General features: G+C 43.5%; 1 protein-coding gene across 18 annotated transcripts in view; it reads right to left on the bottom strand.

Moving 5' to 3' along the window:
• unc80 (unc-80 homolog (C. elegans)) overlaps positions 1–25,188 on the bottom strand; it is a 52,419-nt gene that overhangs the window by 14,349 nt on the left and 12,882 nt on the right. For 7 of the 18 annotated variants that reach the window (XM_028976277.1, XM_028976274.1, XM_028976269.1 and 4 more), the window contains 26 exons: positions 23,674–23,724; positions 23,116–23,264; positions 22,322–22,482; positions 22,011–22,109; positions 21,583–21,791; positions 19,485–19,529; positions 19,164–19,270; positions 15,622–15,772; positions 13,633–13,805; positions 13,324–13,536; positions 13,079–13,214; positions 12,609–12,742; positions 12,342–12,519; positions 11,936–12,139; positions 8,276–8,373; positions 7,395–7,595; positions 6,658–6,765; positions 6,292–6,430; positions 5,894–6,075; positions 4,821–4,952; positions 4,390–4,576; positions 4,157–4,285; positions 3,858–4,001; positions 3,659–3,759; positions 2,609–2,695; positions 347–530 (listed from right to left, as the gene is read on the bottom strand). In XM_028976277.1, the coding sequence (XP_028832110.1) occupies positions 347–530; positions 2,609–2,695; positions 3,659–3,759; positions 3,858–4,001; positions 4,157–4,285; positions 4,390–4,576; positions 4,821–4,952; positions 5,894–6,075; positions 6,292–6,430; positions 6,658–6,765; positions 7,395–7,595; positions 8,276–8,373; positions 11,936–12,139; positions 12,342–12,519; positions 12,609–12,742; positions 13,079–13,214; positions 13,324–13,536; positions 13,633–13,805; positions 15,622–15,772; positions 19,164–19,270; positions 19,485–19,529; positions 21,583–21,791; positions 22,011–22,109; positions 22,322–22,482; positions 23,116–23,264; positions 23,674–23,724 (3,702 nt within the window). The remainder of the gene's footprint in view (positions 1–346; positions 531–2,608; positions 2,696–3,658; positions 3,760–3,857; positions 4,002–4,156; positions 4,286–4,389; positions 4,577–4,820; positions 4,953–5,893; positions 6,076–6,291; positions 6,431–6,657; positions 6,766–7,394; positions 7,596–8,275; positions 8,374–11,935; positions 12,140–12,341; positions 12,520–12,608; positions 12,743–13,078; positions 13,215–13,323; positions 13,537–13,632; positions 13,806–15,621; positions 15,773–19,163; positions 19,271–19,484; positions 19,530–21,582; positions 21,792–22,010; positions 22,110–22,321; positions 22,483–23,115; positions 23,265–23,673; positions 23,725–25,188) is intronic. The other 11 variants (XM_028976275.1, XM_028976276.1, XM_028976279.1 and 8 more) reach the window with 5 other exon arrangements.

Here is a 25,188-nt window from a genome sequence, read left to right as displayed (position 1 = left end):
AAATATGCATTAATGCAACACACGTGACAATTTATAGGGAGTTTGGTATTCCCCACTCTCTTGGACCAGAGACCAAACAACAAACTAAATAAATGGAATGGAAAAATAAATAGAAAAAATTCATGGAATGTTCATGAATGCCAAAACATTTCTCCTATCATTCTCTACACTAGAAACATCTCAGGACCACCCTTACAACTAAACTAGACATGCATTTATCAACCCTGTAATTCAAGCAAATTGATAAGTGAATTTGTCAATGTGACATTAATAAACACTCCTCATGTGACAGAGTGAATCATATTCTTGGCTCTCAACCTTAGGATGAAATAAAAACCTGAATTACCAGGCATGGAGGCAGTGACAAGCAGTTTGACTTCACACTGCTCCTTCTTCATAGTCTGTTTGAGGTCCTTGAAGAACAGGCCCTCTACGTATCCCACCACCTCCCACAGGAAGGTCAGCGTGGCTGAAATGGCGTCCATGCCCCACTCACATGGTGTCCGTACAAAATACATAATCAGTCCCACCTACACACAGACGGAAAGATTCCACGATGACAACCCAGCCTGTTGAACCCTATGCCTCCTTGGGCTCAGGAATAAATGGCCAAAATAAGAGCATGTCTATGGAGTAGTGCAGTTTCAGAAATCATGCTGGCTTGAGACCAATAAATTTTTCAAGGTACTATAATGTAAAATAAATGTAATAGGACATTTTAGCAACTCTTTGCAAAAGCTTTTCAGTTTTGTATAAACATGCAGCATTGGATGGAGCTGCCTGACTGGAAATCAACTCAGTAAATATATAAGATATATATTTTATATCAACCCATGCAAAATTGTCACCTAATTTAAAATGTGCAAATAACTCAAAAGTCACTTATCAACTGCCATGTCCGCGACACACTCTCTGAGTATTAGGGTCAATGTCTCTGTATGCGTGTCATGTCTTGTGTCACTGCTGGCTCCAGGGTAAGGGTAATCCCGTAATGATAAGGGTAATCCCGTAATGTGCACTTGCCGTTACTTATCTAGCACTTCTGGGTTGTGGGTACCTTCTCGTGTTCCCTTCCTAGGCACTTTCAGGCTTGTGATGTCTCATCCAGTAGTTGCTTAGTGGGTAACACACTATGAACCAGAAGACCCAGGTTCAAATCCCACATACTACCATTGTGTCCCTGAGCAAGAAACTTAACGCTAAATTGCTCCAGGTGGACTGTCCCTGTAACTACTGATTGTAAATTGCTCTGGATAAATGCTGTAAATGTAAATGTATGCTCAGCCATTCCAAGGCAAACAACTTGGTCGGCGTTTAACTGTGGGCAAACCCACTGACAGAGAATACTTCCCTTCAGCACTCAGTGCGGTGAATTTGGTTTTCTGAATTATTTATACCTATTGTGTTCCCCAAAGAAAAGAAATAAACTCTCAGTCCATCGTTCCTCTCCCTCCACCTCAGGCATGACATCAACATTTGCATAATAAATGGGCAAGTGTATTAAATAAAATATTTATTAGAAAAAATTGGTTTATGTGTGCTTAAATAATTGTTATAATTATGTTATCATATCCTTAGTAAGCACACATACATGTAATAAACTAAACCATGCTCAAATGAGTATAATGAATTATTCTTTATTGTAGGGGAACACAGTCCATTAACATCCCCCCAAATTGGATCCTTTTGGACTTATGTCATTTGGTGGGACAATAGACTCTAATCTCACATGTACCATGTTCAAAGGACATACCTAGTTAACTTCAGATTTCCTAGTTATTGACAAAATGTGGTATGCCATGATACAGAATAATACACATGTACTGTCTCTGTCTCTGTAACCACCATTGTTTTAACCTGAGTGAATGTGGAATGAGTGGCTAACGAGAGTGTATTGCATAAGACTTATATCACTTTCTTATAATGAGCATCAAAATTAATTAATCTCCGGTCAAAGGGAGAAGCAACGCCAACCCTCCCTGCAGCATCACACCATTGGCTAAGGCCTCAACCTGGGGTGTGGTCTTACTGCAGATAAATTTGGCATCCCATTGCCAACTTAGCAGAAAAAGCAGAGAAGGAAAAGAAGCAGAAACAAACAAACAACCTGACTGAACAGAACAGAAGAAGACCAAGCAGCATCTTCTCCAGCCTTCAGCTTCAATGACCCCCTGCCCTCATAAGTTGACATGAGTCCAAAATCCAAGCTAAAAATCCAGCACAGTAACATTTATCAAGACAAATGTATGAATGTGTATCAATGAAACATACTTCTTTTATTTGTATATAATAAAGTTCCCAAAAGGAACTTTTCCTGAGTATGTTGAATATCTGAATTAAAATCTCGGGTCCCTACAGTGATAATGATCAGACCTACTCTAATTTCAGTTATCTTATAACAATTGTGGATGACCTCTGGGGATCTGCTTCTGTCCAGGCCTTGTTATAAGAACATTGTTAGTCATCAAACATGTGGAATTATTAATAATTTGCTAAAAATCACATGCTTATGAATCAATTCACAAATTGATTAATAGCCACACATTTGGGCTCGATTTACCCTCCATCATGTTGTTTACTGAGCTCCCTGTTGAAGGCGTGGACTTACCAGGTAGTTAAAGAGGATGTGTGATGTCTGGGCAGGTAGATCTCCAATATTCAGCAGCAGCTTCCTCAGCATGTACATCAGTTCATCCTGGTAAAACACACACATGCACACACACACAACAACAAGCACTGTCATAGCCACAGGCACACCGCGTGGCCACCAGGGGGCACAGGGGCCCCCCGCACCCCAAACCCGAAGAAGACAGAGCACAACATAAATGGCAGCACAACAAACAACACATCGCAAACTCATATGCTGCTAACCCTCGTATTTGTAAGCCACGAGAGATGCAGGCAACCATCTAATCCACGCCCTCAACCCACACGTGCTACCAAATCCCACTACGGCAGCACTACGGCCACTTGGTTTCACCCGCAGTCCCCTGTCACCTCAGGAGTGGCAGCAAAGAGAAGAACCTCTGTTACTGCTGTGGGGGCAGCAACCACTTCAGCCCCTCTTGTCCACAATGACACTTGAAAGAACCAACAGACAACTTGCCAAGGTCACGGAGCCTCCTGGTGACTTCTGAAACCCCCTGCTCAGCCACCAGGTGCACAGTACACGTCACTCTGATCTTGTCAAAACCCACCCCTGGCCAACGCGAGAGGCATGCACTGGTGGATTCCCAGGCGGCCATAAATCTGATGGACGTCCACCTGCCTTGGCCAGCCCACCAGCCACTGCGACCCTCCACGCGCTGTCAAGGGACTCAGGTCAGGTGCTGTTCAAAATTGTGCCCCTCCGGTTATCGAGATCCAGCACGAATCCACAACTGTGTTTTTTCCAATGGCCATGCCATTCACTGGGCCACCAGCACCTTTTGGCAGTGTTCAATACATCGTCCCACATCGCCCACTCCACATAACCCGTACAATCTGGACATTAAACTCCTCCCCAGGGGCGCTAGCCCCCCTGCATCTTCACCAAACTCGATCTACACAGCGCTTACCGTCTGGTCAGGATCCGGGAGGGGGACAAGTGGAAGACGAAGGGCATTACCTAACAGCCCAGCCCAGCCTCTACGTGGAATTACTTTCACTGCTCACCTACCTGTCTGTTGCTGACTGTGAGCTTCTCCAGGAAGTGGCGTAACACCAGGGCAGGGTCCTCAATCAGGCAGTTCCACAGTACCTGCTGGGCAACTGCACTGACTGACACACACACACACACACACACATATAACCTGTCAAAATGTTCTTCTTATACTTTCATAAAAACTCAAATGTCAAATGTATTAGTCCACACATACCTGCAACGCCGTCCTCACGCACCTCCCCATCTTCCATCAGGTGGACAATGGGGAGGACAGCTGCACAGATGCAGGCGGGAAACACAGCCTGAGGTGGCTGGAGCATGTAGTGAGTGGGGGTGTGTTCTGTAGTGTTCTCCTCATCTGGAAACAAGCAGCCTGTTACTCGTTTTCCCTACAAATGATCATATCTGTCTACCAGTCATCAAAATATTAATATCTGTCTACTGCATACAACCTACAGCTATAGCCTGATGTCTAAACCAAGAACGACATAAACGAATGAGAAAAGGGTTCACCCTCAGCGCTAACAGCTGAGCGTACACTCCACATAGACCCCCGACGGAAGGAGTAGTTCCGGTGGGAGTTTGAAGATGCACAGGAGGGGCTGACAGACAACCGGCGAGACGCCAGGTTCACCACCTCTTCTACAGAGAAATTAGGGAGAAGTGAGCAAAAAATAAACAGATAAACATTCATGTCTGTTCATGTTTGCGTTTGCGCATGTAAATGTGAGTATGTGTGTGTATACCCTCTTCCTCCTGTTCAGGTGGGGGGCTGCAGGTTGGCTCGTAACAGGCCTCATGGGCGATGGGGATAGCGGTGATGATTGACGCCTCTCTGCCCAGTCTCCGCCTCTCCTCTTCCTGCTGCAGGTTTTTCAGGATGTGCTCTGCCCGCTGATGAGAGCGTGACACCGCACGAGCAGAGAATGATTTCTACACACACACACACAGTGACATAATGATTGTGGGAAAGCCATTTGACCAAAGACTTTGTTTCACAAAAGTTAAAAAATGTATACATTTCAAGTAAAAGTCACATTCATAAAATGTATATTTTACAGTAAAATAGTAAAAGTTTACTGAAAAAAGCACTGGTCTTAATCGCTCTGCTACACTGTCCAGAGGAATATGAATGTAAAAAGTAAATCAGATAGGTGTGAGATCATGTACAACGTACAGACTGGTCTTCGCTGATGGGGTCCTGCACGCTCCCGGTGTTCTGGGGAACCCAGGGAGGGTCGAACATGGGAACACAAGGCATGCCAAGTATCGGGGAGGGGAGCGTAAAGTTTATGCTGGGAGGTGGGATCTGTAGCAGACAAATAATAATCATATATGTTATGGCATTAGTTATATGGATATAATGTATTAGGCCCAGCTTTGCAAGTGCTGAGCAAGAGTTTATTTCACCAGCAGAATTTATACTGACTGCCAAACATGAAAATGCATGTGTCAATAATATAATATTAGATTAATTTTACCAGCAAACAACAGGACATATAATAAAATATAATCAGCATATCAGTGGTTCAAGCAAGACCTGCAGGACTGTTTTGACTACAGTCACTACAGGGGTGGTAGAAGCCTATTGGGTAACACACTTGCCTATGAACCAGAAGACCCAGGTTCAAATCCCACTTACTACCATTGTGTCCCTGAGCAAGACACTTAACCCTAAATTGCTCAAGGGGTGGACTGTCCCTGTAACTACTGATTATAAGTCGCTCTGAATAAGGGCGTCTAATAAATGCTGTAATTGTAAATGTTAATGTAAATTTTGAGTGTTTTTGGAGCTACACAGAGCAACCAGAACTGACTGAACGAACATGTCCTAGAAAATGTCATCAGGCCAAGACCTGCAGAAGAGTCCTATGAGACCAGAATATTTCTAAGTGAAGTGAAGTGAAGTGAAGTGATTGTCACATGCGATACACAGCAGCACAGCACACGGTGCACACAGTGAAATTTGTCCTCTGCATTTAACCCATCACCCTGAGTGAGCAGTGGGCAGCCATGACAGGCGCCCAGGGAGCAGTGTGTGGGGACGGTGCTTTGCTCAGTGGCACCTCAGTGGCACCTTGGCGGATCGGGATTCGAACCGGCAACCTTCTGATTACTGGGCCGATTCCTTAACCGCTAGGCCACCACTGCCCCTGTTAGAATGTGTTAGAATGGTGTTAGAATGTTATAATATGCTGTTTCCAATCAGGCACCTATCTACCCCTCAGCCTCCATGTCACTCCTGTTTACCTTGAATATCTGCTGTGCCCCTTCCTCCATGCGAGGCCACACCTGGTAGCGGAACCGCCACAGAGTGTAAAATTTGAGGACAGAGTTGATGCGCTGGCCAGCCTCCTGGTGCTGAAACTCGGCCATCATCATCTCAGTCACAGTGTCTGGAACTTTAACTGCGCACAGTAGGAACATTGCCGCTGGAAGGGAAATCAAGTCACAATAATGCCACTTAACTCACAACGCGAATTAAAAATAGAACACATATAATATAACACAATATATAACACAAGCTAAAATTCACAAAAATGTACTAACTAAATGTATGTACCTTTAATGAAAACCATAAACTGGACAACTGGATTTCTGGATCATTCAAGGGGGAGGATGTGTGTGCGTGTGTATGTTGACCTTACCGGCTGCAGCAGCCATGTGCTCATCTACACTGAGCAGCAGTTCCCAGGCAGCTGGCTGGATATCTCCATACATGTCCTCCGTCAGGATGGGAGCAGCTTTTATTAATAACGACAGGGGTGCTGGTGACAGGCTCATCACCTGTATAAACACACACACACACACACATACAGAAAGGAGAGGGGTTGGAGAGTGACTGACTCACTGTGGACCACTGATCTACTGGACCGGTTACTGAACATTTCTCCTGGTGTCATTTCCCTGTGAAAGTGAATGTGGTGCCTCCTGTTCTTTTGCTGATCTGTGAGTGTTTTGAACCCTCATGAACCCTGTTTGACTTGAAATGTGTGAGCTGAATGTGTGCAGACCTGGTTACGGATATATTTCAGCATGCCTGTGTCCTTCTTCCCCTCAGCACTGCTGTCTGTGGGACGTCTCTTCATGGATGGGGTCCTTAGGCAAGACTTATCAGAACACTGTTGTCACACACACACACACACACACACACACACACACACACACACACACACACACAATACATCAGCTGCATTGATGCAGTGACAGGCCAGAATCAATTAAATCATAATGACATTGCTTGGTGACTTTCTGGCTATGAAATTAAATAAAAATGCTGGCCTGAGGTGACAACAGTTACTCTCAGAGAAAACACACGTAATATTAGCGATGATGGTCAAATTATGTTTTATTTCACACGAGAGCTTGTGTATTTAAAGAGTGGTCTATAAGATAAGATAGGCGTAAGATAATAAGCTATTATCTATTATCGTAAGATAATAAGCTATTCCTATATTATTTGTTTCCGTTCATTTTGTGATGGTAAGAATTTCTGTTAACATTCTCATGTTTTGTTTGTTTCATATGGGAGGTTATATCTCATTCCTTGTATCTGTATTTGAAAATCATGTAAAGTAGTGTAGAAAAAAGTGAGAAGCATCAAGATAAGAATCAAATGCATGAAGCAAAGTTTGGAAATGAGTTTGGAAAATTTTGGCCATTCATTAAATAATTATGTGAGGAACACTGCTTGTAGTGAACACTGCTTTATGAAGCATGAGTCATGGACATGAGTCAAGTTTTAAAGCACCTCTTTGTTCTTCTTTGCTCTGCCTCCAGCAGTGGAGGAGGAGGAGTGGTCTCGCAGGCCATCCACCGTCTCACCATACAGCAGCTTGATGGCTCTGACCAGCCGGGCGCAGGAGCGGCTGTGATGCTGATAGCAGCGCGGGTGGCAGAAATCCAGATGGGTACAAATAAAACTCTGCTGGTTACACAGCAAAATCATGACCTGCAGAGAGAGGCAGCAAAGACAAAAAGTCACACGCAATTTTACCAAAGTTTATGTTGTCCTCTGCAAAATTCTTTAACTGCATTTGGATTTGGTGTGATGGGAAAGGTTATGGGAAAGTGTGCTGGTTTCATTAGTTTCATTGTAATGTACTTATCAACCAGTAATTTAAGAATTCATGAGTTGCTTGACAGGTAATTTTTCTGACACTACATAAAAATACATGTTCCCATAACATTGTGGTGCAAATAAAGCTGTCATTTGCTAATAATATATTGTCTGGTAAGACCCTGAAATGAAAATAAACTGGAACAGAGAAGGCTCTGCATCAGGAACAGAGGAACACTATCAAATAAAAAGAGATCATCAAAAACAGCGGCATCTTCTCGGATGGAAGACTCACTGTAATAACATTGCATGCCATTTGTATTTAATACCTGTTCTGAACAGATGTACCATGGAAGTAAGAACCAGAATGTTAAAAAAAAGAGCAGGTCAAGGTCTTGGAAATTAGATCTTGAATGTGCTTCTCAATATGTGGTATGAAATGCTTGTGTCCACCCCGTTACCCTTTAAATTGTACAAGTTTGACCATTTCCTGGTTTCCCCTTTTCCTACTGTGCTTTTGAACTAAATTGGGTGTGATAATGGGATAGACATGTACGGAATGTGTATCATACATGCAGCCAGGACATGTTCCGGTGGTAGTTCTCTTCCCCCCCACCAGAGCTCTGGCCCTCGGGCTCAATACTGGGTTCACTCGTGCTCCAGGGACTTCCTGCCAACCAAATCAACAAACAGGAAGCTCATATATCAGTGTTAGATTTTCTGACAGTCCTGTCTCTTCATGTCCTATTGCACGGCTGTGACGTGTTCAGCTTGAATCACCTTGTTTTTCGAAAATCTTTCAAGCTTGTTTTTCATTAATCTTTTCATGAGCAGAATTAAAAATCATCTCCTCTGCCATTGTACTGTCACAATGTGTCATGACTACGGACTTACGGGGGAAGGAAGCGCAGAGGTGTGACATGCTGGGAAGGGGTTTTTATTATAGAATAAACAATAAATTAACATAAACGTGGCCGAAAACAGTTTAACTTAAATAAAGAACATAAACAAACCCGCAGGCGTGTGGCGATTGCCAGAACTCAAAACATAAACACATTCACTAACGGAGGTCAAGTCAATCCTGACACAATGCTGTTGTATACATCGCTTAGACTTCAAAAAACATACATTAAGTAAAAATCTTAATCTTTCAAACACAGCTAAATCTTCTGGGTAAATATTCAATAAGCATAATTTTGGGTTAAGGGGCACCTCTTCATCAATTATTTGACTGACTATGTCCAACGGAAGGAACAGGGGTCAAAGCCCAGTATAAGAACATGGCAACCATGTTCTCCCAGAACTCATTGTTGCCTAGTCACTTTGCAGAAAGCCGTTTTTGCATGATTATTACCTGTCAACTGTTTTTGCCTTTTTGAAACCCCAGGAAGCCGAAACCCCAGGAGTCCACCCTCTGACTTGGCTGTGCCCCCAACCCTTGCCATGTTCTCTGCCGCAGACACGACCATTGACCCAAGCCATACCTCATTCGCATCGGGGAGGGGGATGAGTGGAAGACAGGCTTCATTACTCCAATTTGCCTCTATGAGTACCAGAACATGCATTTCAGCCTTTCCAACAGTCCCATACTGCATTCCAGGCCCTGGTGAATAATGTGCTGCAAGACTACCTCAACCACTTCTTGTCTTTTCCCTGGTCCGCACAGTCCTCGAGAAAAAGCTGTATGTGAAATTGGAGGAAAAGCTCCTTCCACATCACCCACACCACCTTCCTTGACTTACCTCAGCCCGCAGGGGGTCGCTAAGAATTCATGAGTTGCAGGTTGTCCTGTCTCAATGAACTCTAACTGACCAGAAACTTTCTTGACCCCTCAGCTCATTGAAAGGAACTACAATGTTGGCAACAGGGAACAGCTGGCTATCAAGCTGGCGCTGGAAAAAATGACCGCATTGGCCAAAGGTGGCAGCCCATTCATTTTTTGTCGTCACAGATCACAAGAACCTAGCTTACATCTGTAAGTCCTGCCGCCTTAACCCCTGCCAGGCCTGTTTGGCTTTGGTCTTCTCCCGCTTTAATGACACCCTCTCGTACTGGCCGGGGACCCACAACACTAAGATAAATGCCCTGTGCTGTCAATACGGCCCATGGTTCTGACCTCATCATCCTGTAGCCCACATCCTGGCACCTGTTCAGTGGTCTTGGTCCTGGTTAACTGCTTCACAAAGGCAGTCCGCTTCATTAACCTGACCCCTGCTTCATTAACCTCCCCACAGCTGCTCAGTATGCTTCCCTCATCATGTCAGTCCTGGGCCCTCAGTTCATCACCCAGTTCTGGGCTTAGTTGGGGGTGTTTGTGAGCCTCAAGCTGGGCTACCACCCAGGTACGACAGAAAAACGCATGAACCACGAGCTAGAGAGGTGTCTCCGCTGCTTGTCCATCCACCTGAGCTAAACATCTCCTTCAGTCCGAACTTGCCTGCAACCAGAATGTGTCCACCTCCATGAGCATCTCACCCTCACTGGCCCACCAGGTTCCCCATGGACATGGCCGAAGGACAGAATGCCACCACCAGCAGGCAATGTTTTAGCACCCAGGGGACCGCATCTGGGTCTCAACAGCTGGGAAGCTGGGTCCCTGGTATATCAGTCAATTCTGGGTCCTACCACACATCAAGCCTGTCTCTTATTAGCTGTCCCTGCCCCAATCCATCAGAGGAAGACCCATGTTTCATACAAGGCCCGCTCATGCCCGCTTCCTCTTGCACAGACCATACTTTTTTCTTGGACCCTTCCCTCCTTCAGGAGTTCCACAACACCCATCTCAAAGCCCCTGGCCCATCCGGTGCCTGGCCCATCCGGTGGCCCAACAGCAGCCATGTTGGAACCTCATTGTTGCCATTTTTGCCTGATTATTACCTATTGACTGTTTTTGCCTTTTTGACTATGCTTTGTAGATTCCCTTTGTCTGCCACCCATATCTTCAACCCATGCTATGCCCGACTGCCTCAGCTTTCGACACGCCAAGATCTCCAAAACTTAACCCCTTCTGCCTGACCATTCTAAGGTCTGCTGTTTTTACATCCAATCATAGAGATTGGCAGTTTTGACCATCTGTTCACAAGATTAGTAATCTTATCCAAAAGGGGATTATGGTTAGCGGGAACTCTCAACCCCCAGATAGGAAAAGCCTTTTGATGAAACTGTGAAGACAGTATTGGAGGGATTAGTATCTAATTTCCACTTATGAATAATATTTCTGATTAATATCATTTGTAACCTGCAAAGATACCAAAGGTCCCATTCGAATCCAGTAAATTATACACTTTTGTTGAACAGAACAAAAGTATATCATCAGCATACAGAGCTATACAGTGTTCCAGATCACAAATCTTTATACCTTCTAATTTGCAAGCTTTGAGAATTGCTGTAACAAGTGGCTCAATAGCTATGGTAAACAACAAAGGAGACAAGGGATTGTCACATGTGATACACAGTGAAATTTGTCCTCTGCATTTAACCCATCACCCTGAGTGAGCAGTGGGCAGCCATGACAGGCGCCCAGGGAGCAGTGTGTGGGGACGGTGCTTTGCTCAGTGGCACCTCAGTGGCACCTTGGCGGATCGGGATTCAAACCGGCAACCTTCTGATTACGGGGCTGCTTCCTTAACCGCTAGGCCACCACTGCCTTGCTCCCCTTTGCAACTGAAAAGTCAATTTGTTAAATCTACAGCCTGTAGATGAGCATAAAGTGGTCTAATCCAGTAAAGAAATGTACCCTTCACATTTTTTAAGAATCTCAAATAGATAATAGATAGACTTGACTCTTTCAAAAGATTTTTCAGCATCTAATGACAAAGTGGCAGTATCAACACACCCAGATTTCTCAAAAAGAAAATTAAGAACTAAGAATATTATGAAAAACTTGCCTCCCCTTGACAAAGATAAGGGTGATCATGGTGGCTGATGATGTTTTTTGTCCATTGGCTAAAACAAGTTTCACAGTTTGATGCTGTTATGAAGGGTAGAATAGGATGCAAGTTTGTAATCTATTAAGACTAGAGAAGATATTTTTGTTAATGAACTGATCGCTACTGATTAAATACTGTACAGTGTCTAGTAACTGGGGAAAATTAACACAATATAATAAGAGTGTAGTTATCCAGTTCTGTCTGCAGTATAATATTTAGAAAAGCAGAAGTTAAGGTGGGCACATTTGCTTATGTATATTTTCCAGGCTATGTGAGGTCTGTGGGATATAAAATAGGACTAACCAATGTCTGTGACAGTGTCTCTGCTCTGAGACAGGAGTCCTTCTTCGTTTTCTGACTCTGAGTCCTGACGAGACAGCTTTGTGCTCTTCAGGCTACCCGCTCGGCGAATGGATGACAGTGATCCACCCTTCTTCACACGGAAACTCCTCGCCCCTTTAATCTGTAGTAGACGGGAGCCACCAATCCGGATCTTTCTGATGGGAGCTGAGAAGACAAATGATTTCAAAATGAAAGCATTGGAAGGTTCATGTTGGCAACTCAATTCACAACTCAACTCAGTAAATCTAGAAAAATGTTGGATGAATGAACAGGAAGGTGGTGAAAGTGTGAATGGGTTTCTAGTGGGATGATAGGATGTTTCCACACAGGTGAACAGAAGGATGGAGGGATTAAGCCTCCATCTCACCCATGGGCTCCTGGTTCTTCTTGTCATCACAGGCTGTGTCAGACTTGAGTGTGTGGCTGCTGCTGTTGAGCGAGTCGTGGCCATCCTCATCATCCAGGATCCCTGCAAAGCTGATCTTGCGTTCGTAACGGTGTCGGCCGAGATCTGGGTCCAGGCGAAGGCGGCAACTTTCCAGGTCCTGGAGGAAAAAGAATAGAAGTTGGTTTATAGTAGGTTCATTATCACTGTGTGGTAATTACGCAGTTTTGGTTTAGTTTCAGCACCAACCACAAGGGGCTCTGCTCGAGGGCGGGGCAGGCAGGGAAATGTCTCCCTCAGGAAGGTGGTGATCTCCAGCAGCAGCTGACAGGCAGACATCTTGAGGGCGAAGGGGCAGCCACATTTAGTAGGATTGACTGTGTCTGAGAAAAAGAATCAAACGACAGCCATTGTTATAGTTTTTGTCTATAAACATTATTTCCAATACATTATAATGATATATGCCCCTATAAAAGGAGGTGTTTAGAAATAATTTTTTGCTGATGTGTGAAGAACTCAGAGTAAAATAAAACCTAAGAGGAACAGACAAAACATGCAGAACAGAAGCTGTCACTCCCTCAAAAGCAGACCGAGTGTTATATGTACCAACTTCCTCTGGAGGCTGAACTTGATATGCTCCATTTTGAAAAGTGGATATTGTTATCAAGCATGTAACTGATGTGCTTGTGTGAAGCTTGCAGCCTTTCAGTTTGTCTTACTGTCATCCAGGAAGTCCTCTTCCTCATCCTCCTTCCTCATGCATCTCTTTGTCTCCTCGTCAAAAATGAAGCCAAGGATGTTTGCCGGGCTCTCACTGTCGGAGTGACACAACTCACTCAGGCGTGTTCCTATTGCCTGGGTTCAACACACACATGCGACCGAGGTTTATATCCCTAGGCCTGTCACACAACAGAGAATGTGTAGAGAATGAAGAGTGGATGTTAGAGTGGAGTGGAAGACATACATCACCCCATTGGCAGAAATATTTGGCCGCATTCCACTGGAGCTTCTGATTCCTCTTGTTTCCAACGACAGGTGATCGCCCACGCGACAGGCCACGCTTTGTGATGTTCACATGGTGACCCTTCATCCACTCTGGCCAGTTTCCACGATTGCAGCGGTGCACAAATCGAGCGCACTCAAGAAAAAGTGATGCCCTGGCAACCACTGGAGCCTCCTAATGGAGACGTAAATTTTTCCACATATTCTGTCATTTACCTTTACACTGTACATATTTTAAAAAGCATGAACCATCCCCAACACACACACTAACCAGGTCTAACGCAGCGGCCAATATCGAGGCATCAGGGATGGTGCCAGGCTCACAGCAGTTCAGTAAGAACTGGAACCTCTTCATGCCTTGACGAATAGCCCCCAGGTTCACCACATTCTTATTCTTCATGGCCTCCTGGCTAGCAGCCAGACGCTCTTGGAAACCATGGCAACCTGTAGGAGCAATAAAAGTGTGTAGGTGTCATGAATTAGAGTTGTATGGGGAAGGGGGCGCAGAAGCAGGACATCTTGGGAAAAGACATTTATTACAAAACACAACATAAAGAAGCACGAGGGCCAAAACATTTGAAGCACAACATGAGTGAAAGTGAAGTCATTGTCATCGTGAAACACTGCAACACATCACATGGTGCACACAATGAAATGTATCCTCTGCTTTTAACCCATCACCCTTAGTGAGCACTGGGCAGTCATGACAGGTGCCCGGGGAGCAGTGTGTGGGGATGGTGCTTTGTGCAGGTTCGGGATTCGAACCTGCAACCTTCTGATTATGGGTCCGTTTCCTCAGCTGCCAGGCCAACTACTGCCCCTACATGCTTAATGTAGAGACAAAATCTTAAAGCAGAGGATCTGAAGTGGCACATTTCTGCTTATAGTATATTCCCACTCATGATGAGCATCATTTAGCTGATTTCTTTTTTAAACACAGCAGTCATTATGATTTTCCATAAGCATACGCAAATACGGACAATAAACTGTTCAGTCTGGGCGCCCATACTTTGTGGCAGTTATGGAGAATAAGTTTGAGCCCATTTTGATTAATCCAATGTAAGAGACATATTTGGTATTAGTTGTATCAGGTGAAAGTGAAGTGTTGTCATGATCCGGACCGGCAGGGGTTACTCCGGATCCGGAGTTCGGACCGGAGTTTCATGTTCGTCCTGTGTAATGTTCCCTGATCGTGCTCACCTGGTGTATATTTATATAATTGTATAAAACTATCCTGTTCGTGTCTGTTCGGCCATTGTGCGTGTTCATGTTCCCTTGTCTCGTGTAGTTCGTATTAAACCCCTGTCGCGTGAAATCGTGCGAATGCGTCCTCCTTCACCGCCATGTCCAGCCCACCCGTGACAAGTGTGTTTGATTAATCTGTTTATTCAGTGTTCCCTATTTTTACCTTCATGGCTGCTTTGTTCACTATAGTCTTCATCTAAAGGCACGTCATAAGATTCTCATTAACATGAGTGAATGATGAGTGTTCATTATAAACCTTCAGGACTGTTGGAAACTGTCCCCGTTTTCCAACTGGAGAGAAGACACGAGTGTGAAATGCTCCCTCCACAGATGCAAATCTTGAACCTTTTGCCTCATTTGCTGTTGTTTTTTGTTTATTACATAAATTCACCCATTTTATTTCATAGTCCCAGGTCATCAGTTTTGTTGTAGCGTCCAGACTTTTAAATTGTAGTGTATTTATGCTCACTCTGTTAGTTACTAATAACTTACATTTACATTTACAGCATTTATCAGACACCCTTATCCAGTGCGACTTACAATCAGTAGTTACAGGGACAGTCCCCCCCTGGAGAAGTTTAGGGTTAAGTGTCTTGCTCAGGGACACAAAGGTAGTAAGTGGGATTTGAACCTGGGTCTTCTGGTTCATAGGCGAGTGTGTTACCCACTAGGTTACTACCACTAACTAGAATCTGACAACTTCTACATCCGTACTATCCAGTAATACAGTGGTGTTAGGCAGGCAGCAAAGTACCATCCCCACACACTGCTCCCTGGACACCTGTCATGGCTGCCCACTGCTCACCAAGGGTGATGGTTAAAAGCAGCAGACACATTTCATTGTGTGCACCGAAATAACTTCACAATCACTTCACTTGCTCTAATTACACTTAATCATGAGCCTACATGTGGTTTCATGAATAATGGAGATTTAAGGGAACTTGACATCTAGGTAACCTCCTCTTTGGTGGGACAGAAAAGACAAAACGATATGAAGCAGGCAAGGTTCGGGTACCATCTTTCTCCTCTGTGTGGTGCAGCTTGGAGGGGTTCCGCCGACCAGACCTCCATTTACCAAGGCGCTTGAAGAAATTCTCCTCCTCATCACGACCGTAGTCCACAGCACCACCTCCTTCTGACAGCTTCACTGCACTGGTGAACTTCACCTGCAAGGAAACATTTGAATAAAACAGTCAATAAAAAAAAAGAAGCTGTCAGAGGCAACAACTGACAACACCTCCAACTACTGAGAAGGTCGTTCACAAATGAGGTTTATGCTGATGGTGGGTCCACAGAATTTATTTGTGGTTAGATTTAACCACACTGTAGAAGAAAGCTGCTCCAGTTTGTTTATGTTCAACGGTTTTGATTTCTTATGTTTCTTGATCTGAGTTGGTGTTGGTTTGAGCTTACATTTGGACTGCGAGGCAGGAACCTCTGAAGAGCATGAAAAATCTACTGACATGCAGTCCATGTCGGCCAGTCGCGCCTACCGGACAGACAGCAACATGATCGCACATGCAGGGCATGGGTTGGACAACGCCTCTCAGAGATGTTCTACACGAGGCAATCTGTGCATGTTTTATGACCATCTGATTAGGGCATGTAGAGCACTAAACTAAATCCATTTCGGATGGATAATCTTGGATACGAGTCAGATTATATGAATCTTGGTGTAGAAAGCGGCACCCGAGAAGGCGTTGAGGGTGGTATTAGTGAGTGGGAGAGGAGTACGGTTCTTGATGGTGATTTTGTTCAACTCCCAGTAGCCAATGCAGGCCCACAGGCCTCCTTGGAGACAAAGAAGAACGCGGCAGCCACAGGCGAGGTGGACAAAGGGGTGGTGCCAATTTGGAGTGCTTAGGCCATAAACTCCTCCATAGCCTGCTGTTCGGATTTTGCCAAGGAGTAAAGATGTCCTCTGGGTGGTGTGGTGCTGGGGAGCAGGTCTAAGGTCATATCTCCTGGTAATTGTGTGGCCTAGTGGGGCTGAAGACAGCCGCCAGGTTGTGATAACAAGGAGGAACTGACTCAAGAGGCGGGGACTGGTGAGGAAGAAGGTTGAGGTCGGAGAAACTGCCTGTGACAATGGGAGCCCCACTCCAACACTAAGCTGGCTAACTAGCAGAGATGGGGTTCGTGGAAGGCTAACCACAGATAGCCCAGGAGGATGGGGGAGGTGTGATGTCACAGGTGTGATTTGAGTAATGGGTCCTGAACCTACTGGCTGACCATCAACTGCAGTGATATGGATTGGACTGCGCAGGCGCCCGTGGGGATCCTTGTTTTGGTGGGCATAGGTGGTGTCCAGGAATTTTCCTGCTGCCCTGGAATTGGCATAGGCGGTGGTCCTCATCTGTGCCCACCTCCATGCCGTTTCACCGCTCTGGGAATTCTGGTGATGTAGAGAGTGGGACCACTGCTGTGGTCGCTGCTCCGTATGCCTGCACCCGACAGCCACTTCATATAAGTGCTGCTGCAGGCGTGTAACCTCAGAAAAACGTGGCCTGTGGGCCAGAAAACCGTGACACCCACAGATGCCAGCATTCTCGGGGAAACAGACAGGAAAACCGTCAAGAAAACAAAGGGCAGAGCTGAACAGACAAAGCGACAGAGAGGAGATGATTGACCTTACTTTGCGTGGATGAGCCGTGTTGAGGTAAGGGCGAGTCAAACAATGACAGAGCACCAACCACACGTGCAGGCCGGCTATGTCACTCATTTTCATGTTTCCGGGTCACATGAGCGGCGTCACGTGACACAACCAGAGCGCAAAGCATGCTGTGCTGATGCCTCCACTCCTCTTAATCTTCTCAGATGCGGTAATAAACCCTTTGGCAACCAGACAGTTTGTAAACCAGGTAATCCTACAGAGAAAATACCTGAATCGAAGATCTGTTGTGACGAAACAGTTTGTGTGGAGCACCGCCGTACTCGGTGAGCTCAGCTTAAGACCTCTTCAGTCAAGAACTGCACAGTGTCACTGCACTTAACTTCACAAAAATATTCCAGAGGAAGCAAGAAGGAACAAGAGACCAGAATGATGTGCACATGGTGCTTATGTACTTTGGCAAACATCATTGTCACGTGGTGACAACATTTAAATTAATGAAATTCTCGATGAAGTATGACCATGGTGACTGCAGAGGTTTGCAAGCTTTATGCTCTGCTGGACACTCTTCAGACGCACATGCCATAAAGAAATTTATAACAAAATCAAGATTAAAAAAAATACTTTTGAAAACAATGGCATTTCAGAGCGCAGTGCTGCGCTGAACACATGCAGCATGTGAAGCACTTTAGTGCTAACCCTAATCCTATGGGTCTATAAAATTCTAATTATGAAATGGGTTTGACTAAAAGAAAATATTGTTTTGTCTTTTCTAATTTGTACTATATTAACTGGGTTAAATAGAACTGCAATAAAATATGACTAAAACTAGAATTTTAGTTGACTGAAATGGACAAGAATGGACATGACTAAGACTAATAAAATCTGAAAGGACCACTCAGGGCCAGCCCGTGGCATAGGCAGTATAGGCAAATGCTAAGGGCGCCATCCATCCAGAAGGCACCACAAACAGAGGAAGAAAAAAAAAGATTCTAGTTATGTATCATAATTCTAATAATGATACATAACTTTCCCACAAGGCCACTGCGATGCCACCCTCTGCCCTCCACGCAGCCACCCTCCTCTGTTTACAGGGCTCATGCATTGTCATGTATTGAGTGTCATGCGTTGAGAGTGTAGTCATTTGCTACGCACTCCTGCCACACATTGTATTTCTCATACAGAAAAATTGTTTGGTGGTAGTAGCCTAGTGGGTAACACATGCTCCTATGAGCCAGAAGACCCAGGTTCAAATCCCGCATACTACCATTGTGTCCCCGAGCAAGACACTTAACCCTAAGTTGCTCCAGGGGGGGACTGTCCCTGTAACTACTGATTGTAAGTCAATTGTTGTAGAAATGTTTGTAGGCTAATACATTACATTTACATTTACAGCATTTATCAGACGCCCTTATCCAGAGCAACTTACAATCAGTAGTTACAGGGACAGTCTCCCTGGAGCAACTCAGGGTTAAGTGTCTTGCTCAGGGACACAATGGTAGTAAGTGGGATTCGAACCCGGGTCTTCTGGTTCATAGGCGAGTGTGTTACCCACTAGGCTACTACCACCCTACAGGGGTTGGCAAACTTTTTATCTCAGAGCGAAATCTTAAAGAGTTAAAATTAAAACGTGTGTTTAAGAATAGCACATTAATGGCAGAACTGGTGTTTGTATTGATGCATGTTGTAGAACAGATTACTGATATTGTATTTCTAATTGTATTTCTAGTTTTTCTAATATTCAGAGATTTCTGTCAGTCTACGAATTCGACGTTTGCTGGTAGAATCTTCCCTAATGGCACCAGACTGCATGGTCAGAAGCCACTTTGACTGAATTAACAGTGTGAGCTGTTCATCCACAGTTCATAAACATCTGTGTGAGTTCTGCCTGTCCAGGTCAAATGTGGTCTATCAGGACTACCTGAGAAAAGTGTGGCAGCACTGACCTTGGAGCTTTGCCGGATGAAAGAGAGTCGGTCCACAGAGCTAATGTCCAATAGGTCCTCCACCCCATCAGCCAAACCAGAGAGGGAGGAGCGCTTCAGCCAGTTACCTGGAGAAGAAAAGCATGTGAAAGCAGCACACGCACTCAACAACAGAAAATAGTCAAGAAGAGAGACCCACTGAATAACATGAAAACAACAACAACAAAAAGAATTGAAAGGAGGAATTAACTGCGACACACACACACTTCAATATACAGACATAACAAATAAAAAACACACATATTAAAAATCTATAACAGATATGAACAGACACACACGTACGTAACACAGAGAGTGTGAGAGGTAGGTGGATGTTCCTACGGCATGCTTGTGATGGAAGAAGAAGATAAAGAGATGAATAAGTTTACCCCTCAGAATAATATACTCATACACATCACACACACACACACACACAAAGTGGCCATGAGTGACACTACAGATAGAACATGTGACTGAATCAACTGAACCTAAATTCTTTTATAGGAATATAGGGTGTAATGTTATGTCTGAGTGTTCTTGTAATGTTTGAGTTGGACCATATGATTCAGAATGTGGTACCTTTGTGGCCAACTGTGCTTAAACATGTTTTATGGGGTGCTCTGAACATAGTTTGCACATTATACCGCCCAAATGTTGAATAAAAATTACTAGTGCTGTATTGGATTTAATTATTTTTTTTATATAAGTAATTGAAAGTAACTAAGTAATATTTACTCAAAGAACATTTTAAATTAAGTGATTTTTTACTTTACTTTAGATGGGTACTTTAACTTTTACTAGTAGAATAGAATTTAAACAAAGTTAAGATACTTAATTACTTAATTACATTTTTTCAGTACTCTTTCCACCTCTTCCACTACGGCACACCGAAGCACCATTCTTGTGCATCACACTACTTTAGAATATTAAATTAAAGCAAAAATACAGTGTCTGATTTCAGTCATTTATTATTTATAAGTAAATTTTGCCTGTATATCCTTCAAACATTTTCAAATACTCTATTGTTACAGTCTGGCATGTCCCTTACAACGTTTAACAAAATGTCTTTTGTTTTTCTATAAATACAGTATAAAACATGAGAAAACAATAGTTTTTATCAACGTAAGCCCTTTGATCTCACCACTGCAGCTAATCTTAATCTTAATGTGGTGTTCTTCTGTGTAATGGTTCATTTTTTAGGGACAAAACTGAAATTTTTTTTCTCCATATTAAAAACTCCACAAACTGCTTAGCTGCTCCAGCTAACTGCAAACAAAGTACAACGGTGAAATGCAGGGAGTTTTTTTGAGAGAATTTCCTGAGTGGATCTGAATTCTACTGGGTGTCCCACCCATTCATTTATTTGTTTATACGTGGCCCTTATTGAAAAAGGTTTGGACACCCATTGTCTAGACACTCACAGTCACACTCTCACCCTGCCACGAAATAAATCTCATCCTGAAGTAATTCCCTTTGAAAGGGTTGCAAACCATTCACTTTCAAATGATGCACTGACTGACTCTCTAGAAGAAACCTTTTCATTCCATTAGTCCATTATAATCAAAAGAATACATATGGGCAGAGATTTGTGCCAGTAAAATTGAAACTGCATTTTAGATCCCGAAAAAGGTTTACGCAAATTCTCTTCTCCTCATTCAAATTCCAATCTCACAATCGATGAATTGTTTCAATTATTTTGCAAGGTCAGACTTGCAACATTGCTCAGTTTATGCAATTCAGATTCAAATGTATTCAATTCAATTTTAGTTTCTAGAGGCTCAAATCTCTGCCCAAAGGGTACAGACCAGAAGATACATTTTGAATGAAGGTAACAAATGTGCGTAATGTTGTATCAAAAACTGACAATACCATTATCACATTTGTTAGTTTCTAATAATTATAATCAGCTCTGATCACCCTCATCAGGCTCAGCTCATAGCTGTAAGTTTTCTTACAAACCCCACCCTGGTGTCTCCTGCCTGATGGGGTCAGCAGCTTTGTCTGACTGGTACATCTGGTGCTACACCGGGATTCGCTTACTGATAGTAAACTCATAAACAAACACACACACACACACACACACACACACACACACACAAATATTTTTTTTACAAGGCTTATATGTAATCAGAGCATATAATACAAGCATAGATTTTTTATTGTAATTGCTACATGGTTGTGTATACTAAATGCACATAAACCTTGTAAAAAAGTGTGATGAGTATGTGATGGGGCAGAAGGGGCAAAAGTAAGGCAGAATGTTCAGGAACTGTGTTCCACTAAATCTGCAGTTTTTTAACTATTGTGAACTACTTTACACCCCTGCTGGAGAGACGTGAGATGATGAGGAACATCAGCATGGATGAGAGTGGAAGGAGAGTGACTGTCCCCACTGTCCTACCAATGGGGAGTTTGAGTTTCTTGCGCAGTGAGATGCGTCGTGAGCGTGAGCGTGAGCGCCGATCTGTGGTGGTCCCACTGTGAGCGGTGGTACACTCAGACGTGTCCTGCTCCGATTGACTGCTTGTGTCACTTGTAGCACTTTGTGACTTGAACATCTTCCTCCAGAAATCCTTCCTTCCCAGTAGAGCGCCGGGTATCTGCTCGTCACTAACACACACAGAAACAACATAAACACTATAGATATCACACACAAACATCTATAGATATCACAATATGCATGTATGTGTGTGAGGGAGCTGGGCTAGTCTTGGATTTATGCTCTGCAGAAGCATTGTCTGTGCTTATGTGGGGAGCTACAGTGACCTTGTGTGTCTCACAGCCTGAGGATGAAGCAGGGAGCCGCGAGGAACAGACAGAGGAACGTACTGTTCTGGAGACTGTGGAGGTCTGCTGGACACATAACTGCGACATTCATCTGCAGCAGAAGCTGACTGGCCCTTATCCCCTGATGCTCCTGCTTCTGACCTGAGAACAAAAGCACCACAGCGCCTACATGATGGATAACTCTACCGGGATGGTGCTTTTACACTCACTGTGAGTACAGTGGCCTGTGTAAAAGTGATGTGTATCTGATGTATGTGTTCATGATGGGGACCCTTCCCAAATTCCTCCTGTTGTTAGGTAGTAGTAGCGTGAAGGAAGAACCGTGTTGGTGCTATTGGTGCTATTGCCTCCACCTGTGAGGACCAGGTCTGCTGTCCTCCTTCTCGTCAGGTTTGCGGTTGGAGGTGATCTTCTCTGTGCTGTCCAGCAGGGCGCTTAAGGCGACGCGGCGAAACACGTTTCCATGGGACTCCTTTATGAACTGAACCAGCTGCCTGATATCACAGTACAGACCCTAGAACAAACACAACCTGTTCTCAGTTGGATAATAAATGAGCTGTGAATATCTGCAGGTTTATCATGAACATTGGTGTTTGTATAGTTAAAATGCTGTAAAATGCTGTAAATGCTGTAAATGTAATAATATTCATGATGCCTATAAACAACTGAAGATCATACAGACTATGAAGAAAACATTGCATTCCAGCAAAAGAATCTGTCTGTGAAACATGTTTGTGGTATTATCATGGAGTGGGTAATGAAAAGTTTGGAAAGATGAATTCTGAACTATATCTGGAAAATATAAGCATTCGCATGTGAATTTGTCAGGCTGCATTAGAACAAGAAATGAGAGACACTAATCAAGACTAATACACAATTTAATTGTTTAGTAAAGACCAACAATTATAACGGATAATCCTGTGATCCAAAGTGTCTATTATGTTCAATTATGACTATTAGTCAAATATATTAGTCAAGACAAATATATAAAATTGGAGTAAAGAAAATCAATTTGGTAACATGGTGAAGAATTCATCATGTTATTTAGAAAAGTAGAGTAAAATGTATTAAGTTGTGATCCAAACGGCATCATATGCGGCAACAGAACAACTACCAGTGAAAAGGTGAATAAAGACGACACCCTCACCAGGTTCTCAGGGCTGTGCAACTCATGTGTGGTAGATGCACAGCGAGTGATGAGAGACTTGAACATGCAGCCCACCACCACAGCTTCCATACTCTGGGCCACCGATTTGTCTCCCCCAGTAGTGAAGTTATTCCCAAATCCTGCTTTGTCTAGGACAAGAGAACACGCACATCAGCGCTTACACGTCTACACACCGCTAGTCAGCACAAACATGGATGTGTATAAGGATTAGGAGGGGTTAGAAATCTGTTGTGTCTCTGGAGAAGAGATGGGGAAAAGAAAGACACACTGCTATTCTGGCAGGGATGGGTTGAATGGCAGGCATCAATAAATGTCTAAAATGTCTATAGACTCAATAGACATGCACGTGACCAAGGTCTGCTACCTAAAGCTCTTGCACATTTGGACCAGCATGTTGTGAAGGACTGATGTCTGTGAAATTAGAGACCAGGTTTGGGTTTAGCCTTGTTTAAATGATGAGATGTAGCAATGACTGAGCTGCCTAGGGATTAGGAGCTGCTGGATTGGGGTCATTTAGAGGTTAGTGAGTTTATCTACCGAGGTTTCTCTTATTGTCCCGACGAGACCTGTCACGTACACTGCCATGCTCTGAAAGAGAACAAACGTCAGGCCGTCACAGACATGTACTCTCATCACACCAGCACACCTCTACATGGACCCACATACACATGTTCTTATTTGACAGCGTCTGGGGTGACAATTTTTGAAGCAGTCATTCTACAAGATGCCCAAGGATGTGCAAAACAGGAAGTGGCATGAAGCTGCATTAAATGATGAGGGATGGTGGCCAGCCGAACAACCACAACAAGAAACGCTCCACATAAAAATGAAATGAAATGATAAGAGGCCTGGGGGAGCAGAGACAAAAGCAACAACATTTTATTTAACAAAGGGTAGCCTTGTTTAGCGTAGATCACATTGAACCACAGCTCTGATGAACAATTACTAAGCACTAAGATGAAATCCCAGACGTAACAAGTTCATTCAAAATTTTATTAAGATCATTTGGTTTTATATGATATTGAGGGGACCACCTACAGGACAAGGTGAGGTGAACACACCTACAGGATTTCATGTTTTCTGCAAAATCTGGGAGATAAACTAAGTGAACAACCACATTGGCTAATCATGGGTAATCATGTTTGATCCTGGTCATTGTTGAGAGGGATTAAATATGGTTTAAAATATATAATCGAAAATAGGTGCATATGACAATGATGTGAAAACACAGGTTGTAGTAGCCTAGTGGGTAACACACCCGCCTATGAACCAGAAGACCCAGGTTCAAATCCCACTTACTACCATCATGTCCCTGAGCAAGACTCTTAACCCTGAGTGTAAGAACTGATTGTAAATCGCTCTGGAAAAGGGCGTCTCATAAATGCCGTAAATGTAAATATATCTATCATAAGAATATGTTGCTTGTTTGTTTGTTTTTTGTTTGTTTGTTTTATAATTAACTTATTTTTGGTCGTTTCATTCTCTCTCTCTCTCTCTCACACACACACACACACACACACAAACACACACACAGTTTCTTCAAACATTAAAGCTGTCAATCATTGTGATATATGTGTTATATTATAATTTATTATACTAGTTGTAATGTAAGTGTTATAGTAGCTATTAGTAACAGGTCAATTATTTTCAGATGATTGTATAATTTATCTATTTATTATAATATTTTCTGTTACAGATAGAAATAACACGGAAGCCCCGCTGGTCAATGCAGACCTGAAAATACTAGTCCATTTACTTGGACAACTAAAGAGGAACAACTCCTTGGAATCTAGCTCTCTTCAATCCAGGAGATTGATCAGCATGCACAAAGAACCAATTTAAAGTTGCTTTTTTATTTGTATATCGCTCATCTTAACTAGTTTATGGGTATGGCAAAGCTAATGAAATTGTTTTGTGTTCTCATAATTGAGAGCCAAGTCAACAATAAAACCAGTAGCCATGTTTCATAATAACTTGCCTAACGGGTTTTCTCTGTGATTACTGTGATCACGCATTACATTCGATCCCTCTATTTAGGAGCACATGTTTTGA

The sequence above is a fragment of the Denticeps clupeoides genome, chromosome 4, assembly GCF_900700375.1.
Source record: "Denticeps clupeoides chromosome 4, fDenClu1.1, whole genome shotgun sequence".
In the NCBI taxonomy this organism is placed as follows: Eukaryota; Metazoa; Chordata; class Actinopteri; order Clupeiformes; family Denticipitidae; genus Denticeps; species Denticeps clupeoides.
Note: the sequence above shows the minus strand (reverse complement) of the source record. Positions and strands in the feature narration are given on the sequence as shown.